General features: G+C 42.8%; 1 protein-coding gene across 1 annotated transcript in view; it reads left to right on the top strand.

Annotated features, from left to right (window-relative positions):
- Positions 1-18507, top strand: part of LOC120058147 (syntaxin-binding protein 5-like) — a 129686-nt gene that overhangs the window by 33801 nt on the left and 77378 nt on the right. The window contains exons 29-39 of the mRNA XM_039006614.1: positions 114-275; positions 492-626; positions 734-809; positions 2271-2394; positions 4266-4341; positions 10764-10921; positions 11160-11232; positions 14657-14804; positions 14923-14990; positions 15207-15247; positions 18074-18288. Coding sequence (XP_038862542.1) covers positions 114-275; positions 492-626; positions 734-809; positions 2271-2394; positions 4266-4341; positions 10764-10921; positions 11160-11232; positions 14657-14804; positions 14923-14990; positions 15207-15247; positions 18074-18288 — 1276 coding nt within the window. The remainder of the gene's footprint in view (positions 1-113; positions 276-491; positions 627-733; positions 810-2270; positions 2395-4265; positions 4342-10763; positions 10922-11159; positions 11233-14656; positions 14805-14922; positions 14991-15206; positions 15248-18073; positions 18289-18507) is intronic.

Genomic DNA, 18507 nt, shown 5'->3' with positions numbered 1-18507 from the left:
CCTCCACGTCTCTAGGACTCTCTGGTGCCTCCATGTCTCTTGACCTCTCTGGTACCTCCACATCTCTAGGACTCTGGTGCCTCCAGGTTTCTAGGACTCTCTTGTGCCTCCAGGTCTCTAGGACTCTCTGGGGCCTCCATGTCTCTAGACCTCTCTGTTGCCTCCAGGTCTCTAGACCTCTCTGTTGCCTCCACATCTCTAGGACTCTCGTCGGTCCTCTCAGGCCTCTCTATGTGGCTCTCTGCCACGTCTCTAGCACTCTCTGGTGCCTCCAGGTCTCTAGACCTCTCTGGTGCCTCCAGGTCACTTTGACTCTCTGGTGCCTCCAGGTCACTTTGACTCTCTGGTGCCTCCAGGTCTCTAGGACTCTCTGGTGCCTCCAGGTCACGATGACTCTCTGGTGCCTCCAGGTCACCGTGACTCTCTGGTTCCTCCATGTCTCTAGGACTCTCTGGTGCCTCCAGGTCTCTAGGACTCTCTGGTGCCTCCAGGTCACTAGGACTCACTGGTACCTCCACATCTCTAGGACTCTCTGGTGCCTCCAAGTCACTAGGACTCACTGGTACCTCCACGTCTCTAGGACTTTCTGGTGCCTACAGGTCTCTAGACCTCTCTGGTGCCTCCAGGTCTCTAGGACTCTCTGGTGCCTCCATGTCACTAGGACTTACTGGTACCTCCACATCTCTAGGACTCTCTGGTGTTCCACGTCTCTAGGACTCTCTGGTGCCTCCAGGTCTCTAGGACTCTCTGGTGCTTCGAAGTCTCTAGCACTCGTCTTTAAAGACGGTTTCGAACACAACAAGTGGAAGGCATCGCTATGGCAGCCCAGACAAAAGCTTAGAGCGGGTAGGACAAAAGGAGCTCTCACTTTGAAATTATTTGTTATTAAGGAAGGCTCTTTCTTTGATGGTCTGATGGGAGAAGAGAGGAAAGGGTGGATAAATGGCAATGTTCTCAACTTCACATCCCGCTGCAACACTCCCGTCACACTTCCACCATCTTTCATTTTTTCTGTCGTTCTATCACTTTGCTCTCTGGGAAATAAAAGCAATCCCCATTTCAAAGGCTTGGAAATGTGCTGGCAGCCAACACCTATAGTTTTTAATTAGTGCTGTTCTATTAAACTTGCTATTGATCCATATCTGATTAATTTAAATTTACATCACGAAGACACATGCACTTCTCATACGGAACCGTTCAAATAGGGTCATAAATAAATAAACAAACACCCTAACATGAAACATATCGGATAACTTTAATGTTCTTCTTTCCTGTTTTGTCACTGAGTACGGTTACATGCACACAATAATGTGAGAATTTGATTCTGAGTTTCTATGTGAAAACTACTTCGAAGACGCATATATTTAGTTGTTTCCGAAGTCACTTCACTTCAGAGCTAAAAGACGCCCGCTTGGCTGGTGCTAGCTCGCTTGGCTGGTGCTAGCCCGCTTGGCTGGTGCTAGCCCGCTTGGCTGGTGCTAGCCCGCTTGGCTGGTGCTAGCCCGCTTGGCTGGTGCTAGCTCGCTTGGCTGGTGCTAGCACATGCTCAGATCAAATACACCCCTGGAACTCCGATTAATTAAGGTGTTTACATGTCCTAATAATTTCTCAGAGAACCAGGTGTTTTATTCAACGTATGCTTCACTCTCGATTTTGACCTTACGCCAAATAAGATAAGCAGAGTAAGGTGTTTACATGCCTACTGCCATAATCAGTTTAATATCAAATAGCTACTGTGCAGGTAAACATAATCTCTGTGTGTGTGTGGAGTCTAGGGAAGGAACATAAACCTAATTGGATTGCATTATTGACTTTTACAGTGTAATAATTTGAAAGTTACATGTAGGACTGTCCATTTCCTTAGTTTGCCCTCCATTTCTATACCTTTCCGGTTCTATGTCTAGTTATCTGTTTGAAGTGGTATTGATCCTGCTCACAGTTTTAATCAGTCCAGCTCTAGCCGTTTCCACTCTCATTTAGCTCCAAAGTAGTTTAAGGACAGCACTGATTTGATTTAGGTGCTAGGTTAACCCTGGGTGAAGGGGTGGATTCTGTCCTCACATGGGGCACCAATGCAGGTAGGAGAGTTTCCACACTCCCCTCCCTCTCTCTACCCTTAACATATCTTCCTCTCTCCCTCCTCACATTGCCCTCCTCCCTCCCTCTATCTATCATTTTAAGCTCTCTCTCTCTCTCTCTCTCTCTCTCTCTCTCTCCTTACAATCTCCTCCTCCCTCCCTCTGTCTAACCTTAATTCTCTCTCCCTCCAGGCTATCCATTCTGTGAGCTGGCACCATGAAGGGAAGCAGTTCATGTGTAGTCACTCAGACGGCAGCCTGACTATGTGGAACCTGAGGAACACAGCCAGGCCTATTCAGATCACATATCCTCATGGTGAGACACACGTACACAAACACACACACACGTAAACAAACAAACACACACGTACAAACACATGTCAGATGTTTGCTGAATACTCTTTGAGCTCTGATAGTGATGAGAAAACTCTGCTTCTGTGCCACGGCCTTGGCTGTCTGTGGCTGTGATGGACTGGTCTGTGTGTAGGCGCCATTGTTTGACCCTTTGAACTATCTCATGGAAGACTCCCCCAGGACTGTCTGTCTGCTCAGAGCTCAGACCCACAGGAAGGACACATACAGTCTGTCTGTGTGTCTGTCTGTCACACCGGGGATGTGCAATCGGACTGGATCAGTGGGCTAATAGAACTGGAGCAGTGGGCTAATAGGACTGGAACAGTGGGCTAATAGAACTGGAACAGTGGGATAATAGAACTGGAGCAGTGGGCTAATAGAACTGGAGCAGTGGGCTAATAGAACTGGAGCAGTGTGCTAATAGAACTGGAGCAGTGGGCTAATAGGACTGGATCAGTGGGCTACTAGGACTGGAGCAGTGGGCTAATAGAACTGGAGCAGTGGGCTAATAGAACTGGAGCAGTGGGCTAATAGGACTGGAGCAGTGGGCTAATAGAACTGGAGCAGTGGGCTAATAGAACTGGAACAGTGGGCTAATAGAACTGGAGCAGTGGGCTAATATAACTGGAACAGTGGGCTATTAGAACTGGAGCAGTGGGCTATTAGAACTGGAACAGTGGGCTAACAGAACTGGAGCAGTGGGCTAATAGGATTGGAGCAGTGGGCTAATAGGACTGGAGCAGTGGGCTAATAGGACTGGAGCAGTGGGCTAATAGAACTGGAGCAGTGGGCTAATAGGACTGGATTAGTGGGCAATTATTTTTTAAATGTTTTATTTTTTTACTTATTTGACTAGGCAGGTCAGAGAGAGAGCGAGAGATTCTTCTTTCACCTCAGCAAGAGACATTCTACTTTGACTCTGTTCTACTCTGCTACGTTCTGTTCTGCTCTGTTCTGCCCTGTTTTCTGCTGTGTTCTTTTCTGCTATGTTCTGCTCTGTTCTAGTCTGTTGTGCTCTGTGTCTGCTCTGTTCTGTTCTACTATGTTCTGTTCTTCTCTGCTCTGCTCTGTTCTGGTTCCACTCTGCTCTGCTCTATGTAGATTATTATGACTTGAGGTTGTATTTTCTCTCTCATATGTGGGCTTATTACCTGTTTACACTGCATTTTGAGAAGGATGTTTTGTCATGAATAGCGTAAGAGATGCACCCAGTATCCTGGACGATATGCCGGGTCAGATCCCAGAGGGAGATATTCCGTCTTACAGTGGTTCTTCCTTTACAAGTTGCGGCGTACTTACAGCACATCTTGCAGGGTGTCGCAGAATTCTATGGCTCGTTATTTTAAGTGTCAGCCATTGTTGCCAGAATGACGCATTTCTACCACAATCTGTCACCATCTACCTGAAACGGTAGCGGCATAAACTCAACACTTTTAAAGGAAGAACCACTCTACATACAGTAGACTTCAGAAGAGGTAAACATTGTAAACGACTTACATCTAGGTCGCCCACCGCCGCCACATTATTCAACGTGTTCTATTCTACTTCCCTCCACTCCCCAGCTTGTTAATCACAGTTAGCATAGGAATTAGATAGAAACAGATGCTTTGATGAGGAAAAGAGACTAAATGTGATGCAAACTCACACAGAGGTTGTTCTACTGTATTACTACATTCCATTACAGTTTGATCAGTTTAGAATTGTCAGGTGATGACAGTGATTTGAAAAACTCTGAGAGATTCTAATAACTCTTATTATCAAAGTATAAAAACTGTAAACATTTAAAGGGATAGTCCACTTTTTGAGATGTTCCCTTTTTTTCGTCTCCCCCAGGGAAGATACTGAAGGAAGGGAGGAAGGAGTCGTGTAAGCCCATCCTCAAGGTGGAATACAAGACCTCCAGAAACAGGTAAACCAGAAGCCTCTAACAGGTAAACCAGGAGACTCTAACAGGTAAACCAGGAGACTCTAACAGGTAAACCAGGAGCCTCTAACAGGTAAACCAGAAGCCTCTAACAGGTAAACCAGGAGCCTCTAACAGGTAAAACAGAAGCCTCTAACAGGTAAACCAGGAGACTCTAACAGGTAAACCAGGAGCCTCTAACAGGTAAACCAGAAGCCTCAACAGGTAAACCAGGAGACTCAACAGGTAAACCAGGAGACTCTAACAGGTAAACAGGGAGCCTCTAACAGAGGTAACCAGGAGACCTAACAGGTAAACCAGGACAGGACTCTAACAGGTAAACCAGGAGCCTCTAACAGGTAAACCAGAAGCCTCTAACAGGTAAACCAGGAGACTCAAAAGGTAAACCAGGAGACTCTAACAGGTAAACCAGGAGACTCTAACAGGTAAACCAGGAGACTCTAACAGGTAAACCAGGAGCCTCTAACAGGTAAACCAGGAGACTCTAACAGGTAAACCAGAAGCCTCTAACAGGTAAACCATGAGACTCTAACAGGTAAACCAGAAGCCTCTAACAGGTAAACCAGGAGACTCTAACAGGTAAAAAAGAAGCCTCTAACAGGTAAACCAGGAGCCTCTAACAGGTAAACCATGAGACTTTAACAGGTAAACCAGAAGCCTCTAACAGGTAAACCAGGAGCCTCTAACAGGTAAACCAGGAGTCTCTAACAGGTAAACCATGAGACTCTAACAGGTAAACCAAGACTCTAACAGGTACAAGACCTCTAACAGGTAAACCAGGAGCCTCTAACAGGTAAACCATGAGACTTTAACAGGTAAACCAGAAGCCTCTAACAGGTAAACCAGGAGCCTCTAACAGGTAAACCAGGAGTCTCTAACAGGTAAACCAGGAGCCTCTAACATGTAAACCAGAAGCCTCTAACAGGTAAACCAGGAGCCTCTAACAGGTAAACCAGGAGCCTCTAACAGGTAAACCAGGAGCCTCTAACAGATAAACCAGGAGCCTCTAACAGGTAAACCAGGAGCCTCTAACAGGTAAACCATGAGACTCTAACAGGTAAACCAGAAGCCTCTAACAGGTAAACCATGAGACTCTAACAGGTAAACCAGGAGCCTCTAACAGGTAAACCAGGAGCCTCTAACAGGTAAACCAGAAGCCTCTAACAGGTAAACCAGGAGACTCTAACAGGTAAACCAGGGGGCTCTAACAGGTAAACCAGAAGCCTCTAACAGGTAAACCAGGAGCCTCTAACAGGTAAACCAGGAGACTATAACAGGTAAACCAGGAGCCTCTAACAGGTAAACCAGAAGCCTCTAACAGGTAAACCATGAGACTCTAACAGGTAAACCAGAAGCCTCTAACAGGTAAACCAGGAGCCTCTAACAGGTAAACCAGGAGACTCTAACAGGTAAACCAGGAGCCTCTAACAGGTAAACCAGGAGACTATAACAGGTAAACCAGAAGCCTCTAACAGGTAAACCAGAAGCTTCTAACAGATAAACCAGAAGTCTCTAACAGGTAAACCAGAAGCCTCTAACAGGTAAACCAGAAGCTTCTAACAGGTAAACCAGGAGACTATAACAGGTAAACCAGAAGCCTCTAACAGGTAAACCAGAAGCTTCTAACAGATAAACCAGAAGCCTCTAACAGGTAAACCAGGAGACTATAACAGGTAAACCAGGAGCCTCTAACAGGTAAACCAGAAGCCTCTAACAGGTAAACCAGAAGCTTCTAACAGATAAACCAGGAGACTATAACAGGTAAACCAGGAGACTATAACAGGTAAACCAGAAGCTTCTAACAGGTAAACCAGAAGCCTCTAACAGGTAAACCAGAAGCCTCTAACAGGTAAACCAGAAGCCTCTAACAGGTAAACCAGAAGCTTCTAACAGATAAACCAGAAGCCTCTAACAGGTAAACCAGAAGCTTCTAACAGGTAAACCAGAAGCCTCTAACAGGTAAACCAGAAGCCTCTAACAGGTAAACCAGAAGCCTCTAACAGGTAAACCAGAAGCCTCTAACAGGTAAACCAGAAGCCTCTAACAGGTAAACCAGGAGCCTCTAACAGGTAAACCAGGAGCCTCTAACAGGTAAACCAGGAGCCTCTAACAGGTAAACCAGAAGCCTCTAACAGGTAAACCAGAAGCCTCTAACAGGTAAACCAGAAGCATCTAATAGATTTCCGGATTCCTTTCTTTGCATGTTGAACGAGTGGATTACTCAAATCGATGGTGCCAACTAAAGAGACTTTTTGGGATATAAAGATGACATTTATCTAACAAAACGACACTACATGTTCTAGCTGGGACGCTTTGGATGACAAATCAGAGGAAGATTTTCAAAAAGTAAGTGGATATTTAATCGCTATTTGTAAATTTATGAAACCTGTGCCGGTGGAACAATATTTTGATGTGGGGCGCCGTCCTCAAACAATAGAATGGTATTTTTTCACTGTAATAGCTACTGTAAATCGGACAGTGCAGTTAGATTAACAAGAATTTAAGCTTTCAACCGGTATAAGACACTTGTATGTACCTAAATGTTTAATATCCATAATCTTTATGATTATTTATTTGAATTGTGCGCCCTCCAGTTTCACCAGAAGTTGTCCCGCTAGCGGAAATACATCAGTCATAACCCATTTTCTAGGAATTGAATAGATAAAGGTTTTTGCCCTCTTTTCCATTCACCCTCAAATACAGAGAAGTTCTCTTTGATATTACACCAAACAAATTAAAGTCAAAAGCAGTCCTCGTGTAATGCACATTCATTTGTTAAGTTCTCAATGTTTGTATTTGCCCAAAACTATTTTGATGTGCTTCTGATGTGAAAATCAGTATGAACATGCTCCAGATAGGTCTGACTCATCCATCTGCAGGCTTTATATCACACCAAAAGACAATTAACAGTACAGGGAGATTTTTAAAAGCGTTTCATATCTCCACACACGGGATTGAGAGGTTGAGCCTCTGAACTTCCTATCTGATTCAGGATCTTTGTTGTCTGTTGGGAATGAATGCTTGTTCCTGTCACGCCCTGACCATAGTTTGCTTTGTATGTTTCTATGTTTTGTTTGGTCAGGGTGTGATCTGAGTGGGCATTCTATGTTGTATGTCTAGTTTGTCTATTTCTAGGTGTTTGGCCTGATATGGTTCTCAATCAGAGGCAGGTGTTAGTCGTTGTCTCTGATTGGGAGCCATATTTAGGTAGCCTGTTTTGTCATTGTGGGTGGTGGGTGATTGTTCCTGTTATGGTGTTCCTGTGTTTACTATATGGGACTGTTTCGTCTTCGTTCATTTGTCGGTTTATTGTTTTTGTTCGTTGTTTCAAGTATCCTTATTAAAATGGATAATCATCACGCTGCATTTTGGTCCTCCTCTCTTTCGCCCGATGAAGAACGTTACAGTTCCCTGTAATCTTGTCCTATTTCCCTCCTTTAATGGCTTGTGGATTACAATTGAGGCATGTAGTTCTAGTTATGTGATGTTCGATTTAGAAATAAACATACAGTTGAAGTCGGAAGTTTTACATACACCTTAGCCAAATATATTTAAACTCCGTTTTTCACACTTCCTGACATTTAATCCTAGTAAAAATTCCCTGTCTTAGGTCAGTTAGGATCACCACTTTATTTTAAGAATGTGAAATGTCAGAATAATAGTAGAGAGAATGATTTACTTCAGCTTTTATTTCTTTCATCACATTCCCAGTGGGTCAGAAGTTTACATACACTTAATTAGTATTTGGTAGCATTGCCATGAAATTGTTTAACTTGGGTTAAAATGTTTCGGATAGCCTTCCACAAGCTTCCCACAATAAGTTGGGTGAATTTTGGCCCATTTCTCCTGACAGAGCTGGTGTAACTGAGTCAGGTTTGTAGGCATCCATCCACACTCTTTTTCAGTTCTGCCCACACATTTTCTATAGGATTGAGGTCAGGGCTTTGCGATGGCCACTCTAATACCTTGACATTGTTGTCATTAAGCCATTTTGCCACAATGTTAGAAGTATGCTTGGGGTCATTGTCCATTTGGAAGACCCATTTGCGACCAAGCTTTAACTTCCTGACTGATGTCTTGAGATGTTGATTCAATATATCCACATAATTTTCTCACCTCATGATGCCATCTATTTTGTGAAGTGCACCAGTCCCTCCTGCAGCAAAGCACCCCAACAACATGATGCTGCCACCCCCGTGCTTCACGGTTAGGATGGTGTTCTTCGGCTTGCAAGCCTCCCCATTTTTCTTCCAAACATAATGATGGTCATTATGGCCACACAGTTCAATTTTTGTTTAATCAGAGCAGAGGACACTTCTCCAAAAAGTACGATCTTTGTCCCCAAGTGCAGTTGCAAATCGTAGTCTGGCTTTTTAATGGAGGTTTTGGAGCAGTGGCATCTCCCTTGCTGAGTGACCTTTCAGGTTACGTCGATACAGGACTCAGTTTTTCTGTGGATATAGATACTTTTGTACCTGTTTCCTCCAGCATCTTCACAAGGTATTTTGCTATTGTTCTGGGATTGATTTGCACGTTTCGCACCAATGTATGTTCATCTCTAGGAGACAGAATGCGTCTCCTTCCTGAGCGGTACGACGGCTGCGTGGTCCCATGGTGTTTATACTTGCGTACTATTGTTTGTTCAGATGAACGTGGTACCTTCAGGCGTTTGGAAATTGCTCCCAAGGATGAACCAGACTTGTGGAGGTCTACAATTTTTATTCTGAGGTCTTGGCTGATTTACTTTGATTTTCCCATGATGTCAAGCAAAGAGGCACTGAGTTTGAAGGTAGGTCTTGAAATACATCCACAGGTACACCTTCAATTGACTCAAATGATGTCAATTAGCCTATCAGAAGCTTCTAAAGCCATGACCTAATTTTCTGGAATTTTCCAAGCTGTTTAAAGGCACAGTCAACTTAGTGTATGTAAACTTCTGACCAACTGGAATGGTGATACAGTGAATTATAAGTGAAATAATCTGCCTGTAAACAATTGTTGGAAAAATTACTTGTGTCATGCACAAAGTAGATGTCCTAACCGACTTGCCAAAACTATAGTTTGTTAACAAGAAATGTGCGGAGTGGTTGAAAAAAATAGTTTTAATGACTTCAACTGTATAGAAAAGCAAATGAAGCCAATGTGAGTCAAGTACTGGGACAGAGGCAGACACTTTAGACTGGGACAGAGACAGACACTTTAGACTGGGACAGAGACAGACACTTTAGACTGGGACAGAGACACCCTCTTTAGACTGGGACAGAGACAGACACTTTAGACTGGGACAGAGACAGACACTTTAGACTGGGACAGAGACACTCACTTTTGACTAGGACAGTGACACTCACTTTAGACTGGGACAGTGACACCAACTTTAGACTGGGGCAGAGACCGAAACTTTTGACTGAGACAGACACTTTAGACTGGGACAGAGACAGAAACTTTTGACTGGGACATTGACACCCACTTTAGACTGGGACAGAGACACCCTCTTTAGACTGGGACAGAGACAGACACTTTAGACTGGGACAGAGACAGACACTTTAGACTGGGACAGAGACACTCACTTTTGACTAGGACAGTGACACTCACTTTAGACTGGGACAGTGACACCAACTTTAGACTGGGACAGTGACACCCACTTTAGACTGGGACAGAGACAGACACTTTAGACTGGGACAGAGACAGACACTTTAGACTGGGACAGAGACAGACACTTTAGACTGGGACAGAGACAGACACTTTAGACTGGGACAGAGACACCCACTTTAGACTGGGACAGAGACACTCACTTTAGACTGGGACAGATACACTCACTTTTGACTGGGACAGTGACACTCACTTTAGACTGGGACAGTGACACTCACTTTAGACTGGGACAGTGACACCAACTTTAGACTGGGACAGTGACACCCACTTTAGACTGGGACAGAGTCTCTGTTTCCACAGCAGTGAGCCCTACGTCATCTTCTCTGTTTCCACAGCAGTGAGCCCTACGTCATCTTCTCTGTTTCCACAGCAGTGAGCCCTACATCATCTTCTCTGTTTCCACAGCAGTGAGCCCTACATCATCTTCTCTGTTTCCACAGCAGTGAGCCCTACAGCATCTCCTCTGTTTCCACAGCAGTGAGCCCTACATCATCTCCTCTGTTTCCACAGCAGTGAGCCCTACATCATCTTCTCTGTTTCCACAGCAGTGAGCCCTACATCATCTTCTCTGTTTCCACAGCAGTGAGCCCTACAGCATCTCCTCTGTTTCCACAGCAGTGAGCCCTACATCATCTCCTCTGTTTCCACAGCAGTGAGCCCTACGTCATCTCCTCTGTTTCCACAGCAGTGAGCCCTACGTCATATTCTCTGTTTCCACAGCAGTGAGCCCTACGTCATATTCTCTGTTTCCACAGCAGTGAGCCCTACGTCATTTTCTCTGGGGGTCTGTCGTATGACAAGGCTGGGGGACGGAGACCCACCTTGACCATCATGCATGGCAAGGCCATCACGGTGCTGGAGATGGACCACCCTATCGTAGAGTTCCTGGTGCTCTGTGACACCCCATACTCCAACGGTGAGTTGAGGGGCAATAGTCATTAGCTGGGGTTTGAAGGATTAAGTAAAATCTCTCTTTCTCTCTCTCGCTCTCTTTCCCTCCCTCCCTACATCAAATACAAACATATGTTACTCTGGAGATTTATCAACATACAGTATATTTCATGTTATTCCGTGGAGATATAGAAACATCACAGTATATTTAATGTTCCTTCTTGTGTAGTTAATGTATTTGTTCTCTGTGTTACTGTCTACAGAGATCCAGGATCCCTATGCAGTGGTGCTGCTCCTAGAAAAAGACTTAATCATGGTTGATCTGACACAGAGCAAGTAGGTTCACACACACACACACACACACACACACACACACACACACACACACACACACACACACACACACACACACACACACACACACACACACACACACACACACACACACACACACACACACACACACACACACACAGGCTCCTGCTGTGGTCCAGAGGGAACCAGGCTGTCACCTCCTGATGTGACTGGATGTGACTCCATCTTCTCACAGCTGTCTAGGTGTCACCGTCAGGCCAAATGTTAGACATCGCCAGGGGGAATAGCTCTCCTCTATCAACACATCACACATAAAACTATAATAGTCCCAGACAGCATCCTACCACATCACAACTATAATAGTCCCAGACAGCATCCCACCACATAAAGCTATAATAGTCCCAGACAGCATCCCACCACATAAAACTATAATAGTCCCAGACAGCATCCTACCACATCACAACTATAATAGTCCCAGACAGCATCCCACCACATAAAACTATAATAGTCCCAGACAGCATCCTACCACATAAAACTATAATAGTCCCAGACAGCATCCTACCACATAAAACTATAATAGTCCCAGACAACATCCTACCACATACAACTATAATAGTCCCAGACAGCATCCTACCACATAAACCTATAATAGTCCCAGACAGCATCCTACCACATAAACTATAATAGTCCCAGACAGCATCCCACCACATAAAACTATAATAGTCCCAGACAGCATCCCACCACATAAAACTATAATAGTCCCAGACAGCATCCTACCACATAACGCTATAATAGTCCCTGGCAGCATCCTACCACATAAAACTATAATAGTCCCAGACAGCATCCTACCACATAAAACTATAATAGTCCCAGACAGCATCCTACCACATTAAACTATACTATTCCCAGACAGCATCCTACCACATAAACCTATAATAGTCCCAGACAGCATCCTACCACATAAACTATAATAGTCCCAGACAGCATCCCACCACATAAAACTATAATAGTCCCAGACAGCATCCTACCACATAAAGCTATAATAGTCCCAGACAGCATCCCACCACATACAACTATAATAGTCCCAGACAGCATCCCACCACATAAAACTATAATAGTCCCAGACAGCATCCCACCACATAAAACTATAATAGTCCCAGACAGCATCCCACCACATAAAACTATAATAGTCCCAGACAGCATCCTACCACATAAAGCTATAATAGTCCCAGACAGCATCCCACCACATAAAACTATAATAGTCCCAGACAGCATCCTACCACATAAAACTATAATAGTCCCAGACAGCATCCTACCACATAAAACTATAATAGTCCCAGACAGCATCCTACCACATTAAACTATAATATTCCCAGACAGCATCCTACCACATAAAACTATAATAGTCCCAGACAGCATCCTACCACATAAACTATAATAGTCCCAGACAGCATCCTACCACATAAAACTATAATAGTCCCAGACAGCATCCTACCACATTAAACTATAATATTCCCAGACAGCATCCTACCACATAAAACTATAATAGTCCCAGACAGCATCCTACCACATAAACTATAATAGTCCCAGACAGCATCCTACCACATAAAACTATAATAGTCCCAGACAGCATCCTACCACATAAAACTATAATAGTCCCAGACGGCATCCTACCACATACAACTATAATAGTCCCAGACAGCATCCTACCACATAAAACTATAATAGTCCCAGACAGCATCCCACCACATAAAACTATAATAGTCCCAGACAGCATCCCACCACATACAACTATAATAGTCCCAGACAGCATCCTACCACATAAAACTATAATAGTCCCAGACAGCATCCTACCACTTAAAGCTATAATAGTCCCAGACAGCATCCTACCACATTAAACTATACTATTCCCAGACAGCATCCTACCACATAAAACTATAATAGTCCCAGACAGCATCCCACCACATACAACTATAATAGTCCCAGACAGCATCCTACCACAAAAAGCTATAATAGTCCCAGATAGCATCCTACCACATTAACAATAATAGTCCCAGACAGCATCCCACCACATACAACTATAATAGTCCCAGACAGCATCCTACCACATAAAACTATAATAGTCCCAGACAGCATCCTATCACATAAACTATAATAGTCCCAGACAGCATCCTACCACATCACAACTACAACTACAATAGCCCTAAACAGCATCCTACCACATAAACTATAATAGTCCCAGACAGCATCCTACCACATAAACTATAATAGTCCCAGACAGCATCCTACCACATAAACTATAATAGTCCCAGACAGCATCCTACCACATCACAACTACAACATATTACATATCAACACTCTGCAGATTACACATCAACACTCTGCAGATTACACATCAACACTCTGCAGATTACACATCAACACTGCAGATTACACATCAACACTTCAGATTACACATCAATACTCTGCAGATTACACATCAACACTCTGCAGATTACACATCAACACTCTGCAGATTACACATCAACACTCTGCAGATTACACATCAACACTCTGCAGATTACACATCAACACTCTGCAGATTACACATCAACACTCTGCAGATTACACATCAATACTCTGCAGATTACACATCAACACTCTGCAGATTACACATCAACACTCTGCAGATTACACAACAACACTCGGCAGGTTACACATCAACACTCTGCAGATTACACATCAACACTCTTCAGATTACACATCAATACTCTGCAGATTACACATCAATACTCTGCAGATTACACATCAACACTCTTCAGATTACACATCAATACTCTGCAGATTACACATCAATACTCTGCAGATTACACATCAACACTCTTCAGATTACACATCAATACTCTGCAGATTACACATCAACACTCTTCAGATTACACATCAACACTCTGCAGATTACACATCAACACTCTCTGAAGGAGGGAGATGAAGAAAAGGCATGGAGATCTAAACTATTCCTCTGTAGTTTATGACACTGTGTTTACATAGTAATTACAACGTTGATATGGAATAATGCTTTGTCAATTAGCTGCTGGGAAGAATTGAAGTGTTGTCTTGGGTGATGTTTTGCTCTGCTACCACCAAAGTGTTGAAATATCCATCAGATGCCCATTAGGTATCCACAAACTACGCTACTCACAGTTAGAGCATATTGGACTTTTTGCTTATTTGTCATTTCAAAAATGTTGGTGTTAACGTTCTGTTGCAGTCACACACACACACACACACACACACACACACACACACACACACACACACACACACACACACACACACACACACACACACACACACACACACACACACACACACACACACACACACACACACACGTATTTCCCTGTGAGAACTCGACATGCACATGATATAACTTGTCTTTCCCCTCTTTCCCCTCTGCCCTTTGCAGTTTCCCCATCTTTGAGAACCCATACCCCATGGATATCCACGAGTCTCCTGTCACCTGTACGGCCTACTTCGCCGAGTGCCCCCCGGACATCATCCCAGTCCTCTACTCCGTAGGAGCCAAGCAGAAGAAGACTGGCTACAGCCACAAGGTACGCTACAGGTCATAGGTCAGACAATGACAAAGTAAAACTAAAGCAAACAACAACAAAAAACTAAATTCCGTTCTGGAACTTTTCAGTCCATGACCAACTGTCTTATTCCTGACAGGAGTGGCCAGTGAGTGGCGGTACGTGGACATTAGGCTCACAGACCTACCCAGAGGTAATCGTCACAGGGTGAGTCAGTGGGTGCCGTACTGTTGGAGACTTTGTTGTCAAAGTGTGTGAACTAACACACAGCGGCTGGTTCTATTCATTCAGACAGGAAGTAATAAAGTTTTCCTCTGCTCCCCTAGTGTTTGTTGTTGATAAAATCAGTAGAGTGAGTCTCATTCAGTTTTGGACACGGACTGTTCTCTTGACCTTTCACCCTGTCTTTTATTCTTTATGCAGACACGCAGACGGAACCGTAAAGTTTTGGGACGCCTCTGCTAGTAAGTTCACTCACTCTCTCCCTCCCTTTCTTATGTTACAATACTAACAATACTACCACTACTATATTACCAACAATACGCAACAATACTCGACAATACTACTGTATCGACGATGCTCGCCAATGCTAGCTCTACTCTATCATCTGCACTACTCACACTACTGTATGAGAAACCATACTAGCACGACCATAGTATCAATAATACTACCACTTCCATATTATCAACACTACCACCACCACTATAGTATCAACAATACTCAACAATACTATATCATCGACAATACCCAACAATACCAACAATACCATATCATCATCAATACTCAACAATGCTATAGTATCTACAATACTCAACAATACTATATTATCAACAATGCCCTGCAATACTAGCACCACTATGCCATCGCCAATACTAACACTGTTACATTATCGACACTACTGACACAACTCTAGTATCAACAATACCCAACAATACTAACAATATTATATTATCATCGATACTCAACAATACTAGCCCTGCTATATTAGCGACCATACTCGGCAATGCCACCATTGCTATAGTATCAACAATGTTCGACAATACTAACACTACTCTACTATCAACAATGCTAACACTACTATATTATCAACAATACCCGACACTACTAACACCACTCCACCATAAACAATACTGCCACCGGCATATTATCAAAAATACTCAACAATACCAGCACCAATGTGGTATCAACAATACTAGCACTATTATGCTATCAACTATACACATTAATACTAACGCACTATATTACCACCGCTACTCAACAATACTGTGTTATCAACAATACTAGCACCACTCTTTTATCATCAATACCACCACTACTATATTATCAACAATACTCAACAATACTAGCGATACTATAGTGTCACCAATACTATCACTGATATGCTAGCAACAACACGAAACAATGCTAACACTACTATATTATCATCAATAATAAACAATGCTATATTATCGACAATACTCGGCACTACTAACACTACTATATTATCGACAATACTCCAACTGGTATATTATCAACAGTATTAGCACTGCTGTATCAGCAACAATACTTGCCAACCCCGTCATTACTATAGTGTCAACAATGTTCAACAATACTATCACAACTCTATTATCAACAACGCTAACACTACTATATTATCAACAATACTCGACGATACTAACACTACTATAGTATCAACAATGTTCAACAATACTATCACAACTCTATTATCAACAACGCTAACACTACTATATTATCAACAATACTCGACGATACTAACAATACTATAGTATCAACAATGTTCAACAATACTATCACAACTCTATTATCAACAACGCTAACACTACTATATTATCAACAATACTCGACGATACTAACAATACTATAGTATCAACAATGTTCAACAATACTATGTCATCAACAGTGCTCGGCAAGACTAGCGTCGCTATATTATCGGCAATACTCGACAATACTGGCGCTGCTGTAGTATTGACGACAATAGCGCTACCATATTAGCAACAATACCGAACAATAAAATCAATAATATATTGCCAACAATACTCAACAATACTAACACTACTATGGTACCGGCGATAATCGGCCATACTAGTAACACTACAGTATCAACAATGTTCAACAATACTGCCACTACTATGTTATCGGCAATACTCGACAATACTACCGCCGCTATAGTGCTAACAATGGTCAACCATGCTAACACCAATATAGTATCAGCACCACTCAACAATACTAACGGTAATGTGTTATCAGCTATACCGAACAATACTATAGTACCATCAATACTCAACAATACTATAGTATCGGCAATACTATCACAACTCTATTATCAACAGTGCTCAACAATACTATAGTATCAGCATTGCGCAACAATACTATAGTATCAACAATACTCAACAATGCTATGGTATCAACAATGCTTACACAGTTCTATTAGCAACAATGCTCAACACTACCATGGTATTAACAATACTCAACAATACTATGGCACCGACAATACTCAACAATGCTATGGTATCAACAATGCTTACACAGCTCTATTAGCAACAATGCTCAACACTACCATGGTATTAACAATACTCAACAATACTATGGCACCGACAATACTCAACAATGCTATGGTATCAACAATGCTTACACAGCTCTATTAGCAACAATGCTCAACACTACCATGGTATCAACAATGCTCAACAATACTATGGCACCGACAATACTCAACAATGCTATGGTATCAACAATGCTTACACAGCTCTATTAGCAACAATGCTCAACACTACCATGGTATCAACAATGCTCAACAATACTAACATAACACTATTATCAACAATGTCAACAATACTATGGTATCAGCAATACTCACCAATACTATGGCATCAACCATGCTCAACAATACTAACACAGCCCTATTATCAACAATGTCAACAATACTATAGTTTCAACAATGCCAACAATACTATGGTATCGACAATACTCAACAATACTATGGTACCAACAATGCTCAGCAATACTAACGTGACTCTATTAGCAACAATGCTAACACTACTAAAGTATCACCAGTACTCAACACTACTATAGTATCAGCAATGCTCAACAATACTAGCACCACTATATTATCTGAAATACTGACCCTACTCTATTATTAACAATACTAAACACTACTATATTTTCAACAATACTAAACACTACTATATTATCAACAATACTCAACACTACTCTAATTCTTATCAAGAACACTGATTCTAATTACATAAGAACTCAATGCATGCATGTATAAACTAGACTCTTTGTGTGTCCAGTTACTCTCCAGATGCTGTACAAGCTGAAGACGTCTAAGGTGTTTGAGAACCCCAATGCGGGTGAAGGCCGGGCAGTCGAGCTGGTAGAGGAGGACCCTTACGCCATTCAGATGGTCAGCTGGTGCCCGCAGAGCCGTCTCTTCTGTGTGGTGGGCATCTCTGCCCACGTCATCCTCTACCGCTTCAGCAAACACGACGCCAACACAGAGATAGTGGTGAGTGGATGAGAGATGTTTCCTAACCCTCTTCCCCAGTCAGTACAGCTGATTTAACTTATTAAATATTTGATGATTGGTTTACTTGTTGAATGAGGTGTGCTTGTTGTGAATGACAAGGTGTGTGTTTGTATGTGCAGTCACAGCTGATCTTTGTATGTATAGTGTGTGTGTGTGTGTGTGTGTGTGTGTGTGTGTGTGTTTCACTGTAAATACTTT

Source organism: Salvelinus namaycush, chromosome 13 (genome assembly GCF_016432855.1).
Source record: "Salvelinus namaycush isolate Seneca chromosome 13, SaNama_1.0, whole genome shotgun sequence".
NCBI classification, from domain to species: Eukaryota; Metazoa; Chordata; class Actinopteri; order Salmoniformes; family Salmonidae; genus Salvelinus; species Salvelinus namaycush.
Note: the sequence above shows the minus strand (reverse complement) of the source record. Positions and strands in the feature narration are given on the sequence as shown.